The sequence below is a fragment of the Lepidochelys kempii genome, chromosome 7 (genome assembly GCF_965140285.1).
Source record: "Lepidochelys kempii isolate rLepKem1 chromosome 7, rLepKem1.hap1, whole genome shotgun sequence".
In the NCBI taxonomy this organism is placed as follows: domain Eukaryota; kingdom Metazoa; phylum Chordata; order Testudines; family Cheloniidae; genus Lepidochelys; species Lepidochelys kempii.
The window spans coordinates 76,926,003-76,939,660 of NC_136386.1; the positions used below are offsets into that span (position 1 = coordinate 76,926,003).

A 13,658-nucleotide genomic window follows, 5' to 3' on the forward strand; every position below is an offset into this window, starting at 1 on the left:
AAAAAGCACATTACACAAATTTATATATATAAATAAATAAAACTAAAACTGATGAAAATTGGCTTACAATAATAAAACAATATATAGGATATAGGAGGGCCTTTAAAACTTACTCAAGTATTAACATTGTCAATACCATCTATTAGCAACTGCACACTGTTGATTAACAGCCTTTAAAAAAAAAAGGCTTAATTACTGCATGTGTTTACTTATTAGTCCTGGGCATGAATATCACTTTGAAAAATACAGCCACACTGAAATTCTATGTCTACTGTATATTTAATCATTAGAATATTTAAATAATGCTAAGTAACTGAGTTTCAATGTTATTACTCTTTCTAGCAGAGAACACACCCATCAGCATCCAGCATAAACAACAGCATCCTGATTCTAGCATCTTCTTTATTTCTTAAAATCAAAACCTTTACCACTCCAAATGCAGCAGGAAGATACTCACAATGTAAAATCATTGAAAATAAAGACATTTCAGCACACTGTTTATATAGGGAGTTACCTTTTTTCCTTTCTTTTTCCTGTGAGCCGGTTTAGCATTTTTTTCCTTTGCTTCCTCACTCATTTTTCAGCAGGTAAATACAAGAGGGAGAAAAGAAGATCACTGCTTATATTCCAACGTCCAAAGCCACTGTAAATATTCACAGCATTGAAACCAAAGTCCATCTGCTGACGTTTCTCAGACAAGTAACAGAATAACTGCTGTTTAAACACAGCCCCTGCTCCTGCAAAGCCTTGAATTGCTCACAGCTTTGCTCTGTTTTCGTCAAAAACAAGCTGGGAGTTCTTCACATCAAATATTCTATTTCTCTTTAAAAAAAAATAATTAATTTCCTCTCTCATTTTAAACTAATCATTACCCCTGAGATAAGATCTTGACAAGACTTTTTCGCTTGTTCATCCACAGTGTTTCCAGCCTCTAAATGGTGTTGATGAGCCACACACAGAAATTAGCTGCAGACTGCTGACAAATCTTAGAAGCTTTCACCAATAGATGATTTGCCCTTTCTTGCAGAAGGAAAAACTGAGCGTAAATTACTCCTATTGCTGATAGCATACACAACACATGTGTTGAATGCATCAGAGCATACCAGAAAAGGAAGCCGCCAAGAGAGTGATAAAAGCTCAGGTTACTGGATCTTCAAGCCACTCCCAGACTGATTCAAACAATAAAAGGCACAAAACATTGCTGAAGAAATTGCTAGATAAATGTTTACATTTCCCAGTGCTACATGTCCCAGTCCAGGAGACTTGCAAATGGCCAATCTGAACATTAAAATTTATAGTATTATTAATTAATTACATAAAACCACCACCAATATTTCCATAAAATATATATTTACAACTATCTCTATCTCAACTGTCTCTAATAGCTCACCCTCCCTGTATGCCTGTTCATATGACTGGATTTATAAAACCATTTTACTAATGTAGATCTCTATTTGACTGAAATGTTTCATGCCTCATGTGTGCATAAATCTATAGAAGATTTCAGATCATGTTTCCACACACTGCTGACCCACTCAGAAGAATATTTTGGCTAGATCTGTATGGATCTTACGTGGAGAGCCAAAAAAAGGGTGGAGACTTCATTATACCACCTCTCCTCTCTCTGTGCCCACTAAGTCCTGTTCTGCATGACCCATACACGACTAAGTGGCCATGAAAGCATTCATTCAAGATGTGTCTAAATTTTACCATTTGCTGCATGTAAAATGGCACATCCCTTTTGATATGAGCAGTATCTCTATTATGTCTAGCACTTCCCAGTTTTGACTCTTGCTGTCATGAAAAGATATGTTCAGAGATTATATGGTGGCCTATTTACCACATTCGTATCCCTTTGTTCAGCTGACAGTGTGCTAGTTCACACGTTCTATAGGAATTCTGACCACATCAGAGGTGCCAAGTGACAATGAGTTTTGACAGGCAGCCTGCATATTGCTGCAAATGCTCCTTCTTCCGTTAACATCCAAATCCTTAGCAACTCTCCCTTTCTTGCTCCAGCAGCTCAGCAGCATGGAAATGCCCACGACCAACATCCTGTCTACCATAAACAATGCATAAATGATCTGGAAAGAGGGGTAAACAGTGAGATGGCAAAGTTTGCAGACAATACAAAATTACTCAAGATAGTTAAGTCCAAAGATGACTGCAAAGAGCTGCAAAGGAACCTCACAAAAATAGGTGCCTGGATGACAGAATGGCAGATGAAATTCAGTGTCGATAAATGCAAAATATGCATGTTGGAAAACATAATCCCAACCATACATACAAAATGAGGGGGTCTAAATTAGCTCTTACCACTCAAGAAGAGATCTCAGGAGTTATAGTGGATAGTTCTCTGAAAACATCAACCCAATGTGCAGTGGCAGTCAAAAAAGCTAACAATGTTAGGAACCATTAAGAAATGGATAGATAAGATGACAGAAAATATCATAATGCCACTATAGAAATGCATGGTACGTCCACACCTTGAATAGTGCATTCAGTTCTGGTCACCCCATTTCAACAAAGATATATTAGAATTGGACAAGGTACAGAGAAGGGCAACAAAAATTATTAGTGGTATGGAACAGCTGCCGTATGAGAAGAGATTAAAAAGACTTGGACTATTCACCTTAGAAAAGAGATGACTAAGGGGAAATATGATAGAGATCTATAAAATCATGAATGGTGCAGAGTATGTAAATAAGGAAATGTTATTTACCACTTCCCATAAACACAAGAACCAGGGATTACCCAATTAAATTAATAGGCAGCAGGTTTAAAACAAACATAAGGAAGTGCTTTTTCACAGAACGCAGTCAAACCATGGAACTCATTGCCACTGAATAAAGTATAACTGGATTCCAAAAAGAATTAGATAAATTCATGGAGGATAGGTCTATTGGTTACTAGACAAGATGGTCAGGGACACCACCTCTGACTCTGGGTGCCCCTAAATATCTACTGCCAGAAGCTGGAACTAGATGGGGGGGAATGGATCACTCAATGAATGTTCCATTCATTCCCTCAGAAGACAAGTTACTGGGCAAGATGGACCATTGGTCTGACCCAGTATGGCCATTCATATGTTCTTAAGCAAAAGATACTTTTATCTCTGAGGGAGATTGATTACACCCTATTTGCCTCAAAGCTTTCTCCCCTGTGTCCATCTAATAATGATTTTTCTGCATGTTCATAATAGTTACTTCTAATATGCCATCACGTGTGGGCTCCCTCTTATCTGTGGGCAGCACGTTCTCAGACTTAGAATCTGATTGCACTGCAAACATCATCACCTGAACCTCAGCTTCCACGCAAGTTGGGAAACTAATGCTCTGTACCAAACACATGGATTTTGACATTTTGATTACGAACAGTGCCCTAAACACTGTAGAGCTTAACTAAAAACACAAGCAAGGGCCTACTGATAAGATTTATCTTCAAGGCTGCATGCTGGAAGTCACTGATGTATGATAAGAGTTATATTTATATATATTTTTATAGAACATGTAAAAAGCTTTTGGAAATTTCCAAAACCTGATATTTCATCTTCAATCGGTTAATTTCTTAATGGCTGGTTCTGTGGAGGAACAGCTCTTCCTGAATTCCTGTTCTTGTGTAGATGTTACATTATAGACTGACAACTATCACGGGATAGCCATAAACTGAAGTGCTCTTTGCTGGTTAGTGGGGGAAGGGAACAGTGCTTAAAACATAAAATAATGCTATAGTCTATTCCATATGTAAATTATAAAAACTCATTTCTGGAAATAGACTATTTTGCTTTGTCTAACAGTCCCACAGACACTGGTTCAAACATATCCTCTTACAAAAAAGAAATAAAGCATTGAAAAAGTAAAATTTTGACTAATAAAATGACATTTAATTGTGACAGATTGTCAATATAACAAGCTCTCTGTGAAGAAAATTGGTTGGAAGTCACTTTAACTAAAGATTGCAACACTTAATATTAGCCCTCATTATGAAATAAAAAAAATAACATTCCAGGGCAAGTAATTAGTCTTAAGGAATAAAGCATGTTGAAGTGCTTTGCTGGATTGAGGCCTAAGGGCGTAAAACCATGCCCTCTTTAGGTAAAGCCTGCAGGAAGGCAAAAGTTAAGTGTCCTTAAGACTGCAAAGTTTCCTATGAATCCAGATCATTTGGTCAGGATGGTAGGGGTTTTGGGCTCCTGAGAGGTATGGATTCCTGAGACCTTCCCAATTACAGATCCCAAGGTATCTTCAGAAGACCAGTACATTCATGATACCATGCAGCTCCCACCCTCCACATGCTCCATGGCAGCATGTCTCACTCAGGAACCCTACTCTCATTCATTCCCACCCATTCCTGAGCTAAAAACCTTCTGGACACAGGGATGTTTAAGAGCATGTAGGAGGAGTCCGCATCTGAGACAAGGCCAGAAGAATGTGCCAATCACCACAGGCTAAGAGGGGAATGATAAGAGCCCTTCCTCGCTCTTTCCTCACCCACCAAACTACCCTTTCGCCCCTCAGTCCATGGAGATCCAATTGCACAGATATTAAATATATGGGCTTCCTCAAGATTAGTTGGGTATGATGCAGTTTAGACATCAACATTTGGACTTTTTTAATGCGGTTTTCCCTGATCTGCACATACCAGCGAAGCACAGCCCATGATCTTTTACTAAGACAATTTGCTAAGTTGTTTTATTACAGGTAAAACCACTAACACCGCAGAAGGATGAGCTAAGTATTAGAAACAAAAATATTAGCAATATCCAAGAAGAATAAAGTTTTCTTGGGAAATGTCTCTTCCTCATGCTCCTTACAATTCACTTCTTTTGTAGAGGTTACAAACGTTAACCTCAGATAGTAAAACTGCTGTCAGTTAATGGTTGACACCAATCCATCGGTCACACAGATATTTTTAAGACTCTAAGTTAGTGCTATCCTCTTGATCTGCCAGTATTTTGCATAGTCTATCCTCATATGCCTGATCTCAAGAAGTCAATCTGGACTACTTGTAAGAATAAAGGTTTGCCTTCAGCTGTAAGCTCCTTTACATAGAACCCTTGGTCCTGATTCTCACTTCCACCATATTTATGCTTGGCCAGTAAAATGGGGGGCGGGGGAGGGTTTGCCATTAAGCCACCTTTACATGCCTCAGAGTGGTGCAGCCTGTGCACCTGCCCAGTTCCCAGTGTAAGTTACAGTAGCCCTGAGGCTATGCTAATCTATAATCTGCTTCCCATGGTTCCCTATGGGTTCTGGGAAGCACAGAATAGCTGTAGAAGTGTGATGTGACAATGCCCTGCCTTGGCGTACCCTGGGGGCTGGAAGCAGTGTTCATGCACAGCACTTATGCTAGCAAAGTGCCTTGCACAGGGTGGGTGTTCTTGGGGCCACTTCCACTCCCCATCATACTGCCAGAGAGGTATAAAAGAGCCATAGTGTAACTGAGAACTAGGCGTCCAGCACCATGTAGTCATCTGTGCCTTAATGAGCCAAGCACACTAGTGGTATTTAAATAATGCCATTAGCGAAAAACATAAAATAGGAAACAAGTAACTGACAAAAATAATGGAAATTCAGGAAGATTAAAATGTCATACTTATACAGAAAACATTTGAGAGGAGTAAAAGCTTTTAAACTTTTCAAAGAAAATGAAGAGTACTCTCACAGTACATACTGAGTATTACTTTCAAAACCACTAAAGTAACATTACAATTCAGAAAGTTTCTAGAGGGATTTAAATACATTGCAATACTGCTTTCATCAAGGGAGCATTTGGACTGATTAGAAAACATTCTGAACAGTTACTAGTATGGACCATCCACAATGTTAACCCATCATTCCCTGCTCATGCCAACTGGGTTATTTTTTTATATATATATATATATACACACATATACATATACATATACATACACAAACTTCCACAAGGAAATAAAATACATGTCTATGTCTTGTAGGGGATTATATGTTTTTTGATATACTCTAACATAAGAAAAATGTACCAAAGTATAATACTTCGCATTGCTGAGATCTGGGGAATCAAAGGCTGTAGTGTCATGCTTTAGAAATCTCAAGACTGTGATTGGATCACATTAGCAGCCACACCTCTTCCCATAACTTATTGCTTAATTACAGCATAGTCTAGATGTGAACTTTCACAAACTCGGTGATACATATCTACTAGGACAGTTCTATTTTTAAATCAAAAATAACTCGCATAAGAGGACAACAGGATAGGCCAAGTTAAGTCTATCAGGACAGTTCTATTTATAAAATGAAAATGACTTGCATGCAAGAAGCCAGGAGAAGGCAATATGTTATTGGCAATCTGTTTTGTAACTTTGTATAGTGTATTTTAGAAAGAAAACCAGAAGCAATTCTGTTACTTTCTTTAACAAAACAATACCCTAAATACCCAAATCCAGACAAAGACCAAAGAGGAAGGAAAAAAAAAAAAAGAGGGCGGGGAGCTTTCCAGAAGGGCTGAAATCCACCCAAGACACAGTTTGAAAAAAGCGTGGGACATTCTTTGCTTACTGTAAAAGTCCACTTTGCAAGTAGATTGGCTATTTCTGCCACATATGTCTTATGTACTATTCCCTTTTATGATGTTTAACCCTGATTGTTAGATTATTACTTTGGTGGCATTTGCTTTGAGGAATTGCAGGGGAGAGGGTGAGTAAAAAGAGGGCTTCGTTTCCTCAACTCCACTTAAAGAAAAAATGTATACAGAATTCATACAGTTCCAAAAAAAAAAAAAAAAATTGTCTAGTCTTTGATGTTGCCATAACCAACCAAATATGAAAGGGTTCCGTGTTCTTACTTCCTATGCCTGCAGACATACAGGCTGAAAAAGTAGCTCTGAGAGCAAACGCCATTCATCTTACGAGTCCATTATTTTAAACTCGTGTGTTAAACCAAATGTATGACAATTTAAACACTGACATTAACTACTTCACTGATGATCTTTTTAACAGAAACATACAGCTAATGTGCTAATCTATTATCTGGTGCAGGGGAGAATAGTATAATAAGAGGCAGTGGCAGAGAGCAAAAACCTGGGACCTGAAATTTAGAGGTGCTATGCACCCACAATTCCAGCTGAAGATAATGGGACAGGAGGGTGCTCATCACCTCTGGGAAACAGGGCCTACACAGACAGATTGGGCACCCAAAAATGAAACTTCCAAAATTTGAGACTACTGTTGATAGTCTGACCCAAATTTCTCTCTCTCTCTCCCCCCCTCCCCCTCTTCTTCCCTCCTCACCTTTCACTATATCCCTGGTAGTCTGCTTCTATACTCAATCCTATACTCCTCTTCCTGGAGTTTCTCTCAACTAATTACATCAAGATAAACATTACTTGTGCCTTGTGTGACAAAGTTCCTCCTCTGCCTTGGTGGGTCCTGCACTTACTGGCGGATTTTCTCGCTTCAGAGGTTCACGGCAGCCCTCAGCTTGGCCACTTTCGTGGCTCAAATCTGCCATTCACTCAGTTAGCCTCATCACTGGCCAGCATGGGGAAAGGAAGAAAAACAATCCCCGCAGTCTCTGCTGATTCACCTAGTGGATTGGGGAACAGGCCAGAGACCTTCCCCTCTGGTGGAACCCACAGTCCAGTTCAACTCCTCCAGTATCAAGTAAGGAGTTGGGGGCAATGGAGAGACCCCGGGCCTGCCCTCTACTCTGGGTTCCAGCCCAGGGCCCTGTGGATTGCAGCTGTCTACAGTGGCTCCTGTAACAGCTGCATGACAGCTGCAACTCCCTGGGCTACTTCCCCATGGCCTCCTCCCAACACCTTCTTTATTCTCACCACAGGACCTTCCTCCTGATGTCTGATAATGCTTGTACTTCTCAGTCTTCCAGCAGCACGTCTTCTCACTCCCAGCTTCTTGCGCTTCTTGCTCCCAGCTCCTCGCATGCACACCACAAACTGAAGTGAGCTCCTTTTTAAACCCTTTTTAAATCAGGTGCCCTGATTAGCCTGCCTGTCTTAATTGATTCTGGCAGCTTCTTGATTGGCTGCAGGTGTTCTAATCAGCCTGTCTGCCTTAATTGTTTTTAGACAGTTCCTGATTGTTCTGGAACCTTCCCTGTTACCTTACCCAGGGAAAAGGGACCTACTTAACCTGGGGCTAATATATCTGGCTTCTATCACTCTTCTGTAGACATCTGGCCTGACCCTGTCACACTTGTCTCTACTAGGATTTTACATCAGGTTAGCAATCTCAATGGTTTTGTTTCTTTGTTTGCTTTACAGTGAAGACACAGTCTAAGTGCAGCACAATTTTCACAAGTTCTACCTGATTTTGCATATTTTGAAGATGATTTTTGATTATCACAGTTAACTTCAGGAAATTTTCTGGTTTTCCTGCCTTCTGAAAAAAGTATTAAAACCTAGTAGTTATGTCTGATGATGTAGAAAATTCTGGGTATGGTGGATTTGCTGTTCATATAGAACTTTGTCATTTTTTTTTTTACAGCTGAGTAGAGTCTATGAAAAACATTTAAAATATTATATTACCAAGATAGCTAGTCCTATAATGGTTAGTCATTAATCTATTTCACGGATCATTAAATATAATGGAGGTAAACTGAACTTCATTTGGTACTTCCAGGTCCTTATTATGCAAGTTGCTGAGCATCCTCAAGTCCCGTGGGAGTCATTCACTCTATCGGAGTACAGCACCTTGCAGGAGATGTTCAGCAACTTGAAGGATTAGGTTCCAAATGCACTGAATTATTTTTTAAATTACCAGGATTCCATTGTGCTAGATGCTGTACAAACATAGAACAAAGATGCCTCCTGCCCCGAAGAGCTTGCAATCACAGACAAATGATAACAGTGGCTTTTGATTACATGCACCGTTTCTCAAAAACACAAATTCAGGATCTAAATATTGTTATCAATGGAAGCGTTGGGTTAAAACTAAAAAGAGCACTTTTTTTCCCTCAGAGAAGTTTCCATAGAGGCAAAATATACATGAGAAGCATAACATCATGAAGTTAAGGTCTGAAGTCAGGGCCAACCAGTTACCAGGTCAGTGGTCAGCCAGAACAGTTTCAGGGGCCATCTCAGTTTTAATATGCTTTTACATTATACCATGTTTCTACATATATGTTTGCAGTTTTGGTGGGGGGTGTTGTTTGCAGGGGGCATCAGGGGCAAGAATAAAATTGAAAATGTCCATTTCAAGAGTTGGAGGTTCAATTGGCCTACTTCCACGGTTAAGCTAAACACTATACTGGGGACCAGATTCTGCATTATGGCCAGGAAGTGCTAGAGGAGAGCTAGTTACAGTTTAAACCAATCTGTGAAGTGTTGTAAATTGTGCCAGCTGGCTATGTTCTAGTTGGGATGTTATGGCAGTTGGGTATTGCCTTAAGCTCTGGCCACTCCTTCTACCCATTCCTCAAGACAGCTCTTCCCACCTCCAACATGCCCCCTGTACTGGGAGCTGGAGCAAGGAGGGTTTGGAGGCCTGCTAACAAGCTCTATTCCTGCCAGTGGTTATCCCCACCATGGGACTCAGGGGTGCAAAGGGAGCAGAATGGGCCAAAGAATCTGGCCCTCGTTGGCAGATATCAATTTTCACTATGAGCATATTGATAACGTGTAGCCTATACCAGCAAAGGTATAATTTATACAAGTTCTTTGAACAAAATAAGCTATGTCAGCAAAATGATTTTTTGCCAGTATGACTCACTACAGTAGGGCTTCTGCCAGCATGAAGGTGTCAATAATAAACAAAAGAAAAAGAAGAAGAAGAAGAAGAAGAAAAATCAAACCCTTAGCTGACATTCCTATACTGGTGAAAGTTTTAAGTGTACACCTCGTTGAATTTTGCCTTCCTCTTTTGTGCACTCTATTATTTGGGCTCATGTCTTATAAAGTCATAGAAATGTAAGACTAAAAGATAGAGCCCTGTGTGGGTACAAATTTATATCTGTGGACGCAGATATCCATGGATATAAATCAGTATCTGCGAAACCCCAGGGCTCTCCCAGGAACTGCAGTGACAAAAGGAGCAGAATGTGGGGCCGCTGCTCCCAAGAGCCAGCACTCCTCGCCGGCAGCTCCTCTGGCGTGGCTGTACCACCCCCAGTCCCACCCTCACCCCTGCCCCCTTCCACGCAGCTGTCTGCGTCTCCTGTCTGGGGGCGTGCGCACCACTTCAACACAACAGCGCGACCAGAGACAGCTGCAGGTGAGCCTGATGCCCACCCCAATGGGGCATCAGGCGCGGGGCATTGGCTCCTGGGAGCAGCAACCCCCATTCTGCTTTTTGCGCTGCTGCAGTTCCTAGGAGAGCCCTGCGGTTCCGTGGATACTGATTTATATATGCAGCTAACCGCATACTAGGATATAAATTTGTATCTGCGCAGGGCTCTACTAAAAGGGACTTTGAGGAGTCATCAAGTCCAGCTTCCTGCGCTGACACAGGAATCATAGAATCATAGAATATCAGGGTTGGAAGGGACCCCAGAAGGTCATCTAGTCCAACCCCCTGCTCAAAGCAGGGCCAATTCCCAGTTAAATCATCCCAGCCAGGGCTTTGTCAAGCCTGACCTTAAAAACCTCTAAGGAAGGAGATTCTACCACCTCCCTAGGTAACGCATTCCAGTGTTTCACCACCCTCTTAGTGAAAAAGTTTTTCCTAATATCCAATCTAAACCTCCCCCACTGCAACTTGAGACCATTACTCTTCGTTCTGTCATCTGCTACCATTGAGAACAGTCTAGATCCATCCTCTTTGGAACCCCCTTTCAGGTAGTTGAAAGCAGCTATCAAATCCCCCCTCATTCTTCTCTTCTGCAGGCTAAACAATCCCAGCTCCCTCAGCCTCTCCTCATAACTCATGTGTTCCAGTCCCCTAATCATTTTTGTTGCCCTTCGCTGGACTCTCTCCAATTTATCCACATCCTTCTTGAAGTGTGGGGCCCAAAACTGGACACAGTACTCCAGATGAGGCCTCACCAATGTTGAATAGAGGGGAACGATCACGTCCCTCGATCTGCTCGCTATGCCCCTACTTATACATCCCAAAATGCCATTGGCCTTCTTGGCAACAAGGGCACACTGCTGACTCATATCAAGCTTCTCGTCCACTGTCACCCCTAGGTCCTTTTCTGCAGAACTGCTGCCTAGCCATTCGGTCCCTAGTCTGTAGCTGTGCATTGGGTTCTTCCGTCCTAAGTGCAGGACCCTGCACTTATCCTTATTGAACCTCATCAGATTCCTTTTGGCCCAATCTTCCAATTGGTCTAGGTCCTTCTGTATCCTATCCCTCCCCTCCAGCGTATCTACCACTCCTCCCAGTTTAGTATCATCCGCAAATTTGCTGAGAGTGCAATCCACACCATCCTCCAGATCATTTATGAAGATATTGAATAAAACCGGCCCCAGGACCGACCCTTGGGGCACTTCACTTGATACCGGCTGCCAACTAGACATGGAGCCATTGATCACTACCCGTTGAGCCCGACAATTTAGCCAACTTTCTACCCACCTTATAGTGCATTCATCCAGCCCATACTTCCTTAAGTTGCTGACAAGAATACTATGGGAGACCGTGTCAAAAGCTTTGCTAAAGTCAAGAAACAATACATCCACTGCTTTCCCTTCATCCACAGAACCAGTAATCTCATCATAAAAGGCGATTAGATTAGTCAGGCATGACCTTCCCTTGGTGAATCCATGCTGGCTGTTCCTGATCACTTTCCTCTCATGCAAGTGCTTCAGGATTGATTCTTTGAGGACCTGCTCCATGATTTTTCCAGGGACTGAGGTGAGGCTGACTGGCCTGTAGTTCCCAGGATCTTCCTTCTTCCCTTTTTTAAAGATTGGCACTACATTAGCCTTTTTCCAGTCATCCGGGACTTCCCCGGTTCGCCACGAGTTTTCAAAGATAATGGCCAGTGGCTCTACAATCACAGCCGCCAATTCCTTCAGCACTCTCGGATGCAACTCGTCCGGCCCCATGGACTTGTGCACGTCCAGCTTTTCTAAATAGTCCCTAACCGCCTCTATCTCCACAGAGGGCTGGCCATCTCTTCCACATTTTGTGATGCCCAGCGCAGCAGTCTGGGAGCTGACCTTGTTAGTGAAAACAGAGGCAAAAAAAGCATTGAGTACATTAGCTTTTTCCACATCCTCTGTCACTAGGTTGCCTCCCTCATTCAGTAAGGGGCCCACACATTCCTTGGCTTTCTTCTTGTTGCCAACATACCTGAAGAAACCCTTCTTGTTACTCTTGACATCTCTGGCTAGCTGCAGCTCCAGGTGCGATTTGGCCCTCCTGATAACATTCCTACATGCCCGAGCAATATTTTTATACTCTTCCCTGGTCATATGTCCAACCTTCCACTTCTTGTAAGCTTCTTTTTTATGTTTAAGATCCGCTAGGATTTCACCATTAAGCCAAGCTGGTCGCCTGCCATATTTACTATTCTTTCGACACATCGGGATGGTTTGTCCCTGTAACCTCAACAGGGATTCCTTGAAATACAGCCAGCTCTCCTGGACTCCTTTCCCCTTCAAGTTAGTCCCCCAGGGGATCCTGGCCATCCGTTCCCTGAGGGAGTCAAAGTCTGCTTTCCTGAAGTCCAGGGTCCGTATCCTGCTGCTTACCTTTGTTCCCTGCGTCAGGATCCTGAACTCAACCAACTCATGGTCACTGCCTCCCAGATTCCCATCCACTTTTGCTTCCCCCACTAATTCTACCCGGTTTGTGAGCAGCAGGTCAAGAAAAGCACCCCCCCTAGTTGGCTCCTCTAGCACTTGCGCCAGGAAATTGTCCCCTACGCTTTCCAAAAACTTCCTGGATTGTCTATGCACCGCTGTATTGCTCTCCCAGCAGATTTCAGGAAGTAAACCTAGATCATCCCTGATAGTGTATCCAACCTGTTCTTAAAAACCTCCAATGATGGGGAGTCCACAACCTCCCTTGGAAGCCAATTCCAGTGCTTAAATATTCTTATAGTTAGAAAATTTTACCTAATATCTATCCTAAATATCTCTTGCTGCAGACTAAGCCCATCACTTCTTGTCCTACATTCAGTGGACAAGTCACATTTGAGATTTTTTTTAAAAACACACCCTTATTTTTCCCCATATTACTTCTCTTTCTAGCTCAATTTCCTTGCTGGGGAATAATACCTTGGAGAGTATTTTGGATTTTTTAAACAATTTTCCATGGATTATAAATTTACCACCATTATCATCATCGCCAAAGAAAACAGCTCAACACTTCAATGAAAACGTTCTGAAAATAGACTACAGATTTAAGGGATCTCTCTTTCAGTTACACGTGCGCGCATGCACGCGCACACAGAATCAAAAATTTATATTGAAACTGTTGTTCCACAAAATATAGGATTTTTTGCAAAACAATATTTTCCTGGAAAAATTGTTTATTTTTAAAAAATTGACAAAAAGTAACAAACAATCCCACCAATACCATTCTTTCCTCACTTTTGACACCCCCCTTGCCCCCCGGCTTTTTATCTCTTTTCCCTCCACATTGAACTAAAAAAAAGGAGGGCATGAGAAAGGAAGGAGGAAAAAATGGAAAAAAACATGAGAAATGTTAAAAAAAAATGATCTGTAAAGTCTCCAAAAAAAGCAATTAGCATTTTCGACCAGCTCTAGGACATACA

General features: G+C 41.7%; 1 protein-coding gene across 5 annotated transcripts in view; it reads right to left on the bottom strand.

The window, feature by feature from the left end:
- Nucleotides 1-13,658, bottom strand: part of ANK3 (ankyrin 3) — a 557,055-nt gene that overhangs the window by 456,639 nt on the left and 86,758 nt on the right. Inside the window, exon 1 of one of the 5 annotated variants that reach the window (XM_073353399.2) lies at nt 515-888. The exons of the other annotated variants lie outside the window; for them this stretch is intronic. Coding sequence (XP_073209500.2) covers nt 515-577 — 63 coding nt within the window. The 5' untranslated portion in view covers nt 578-888. Of the gene's footprint in view, nt 1-514; nt 889-13,658 lie in introns of those variants that run through there. 5 annotated transcript variants of the gene reach the window in all.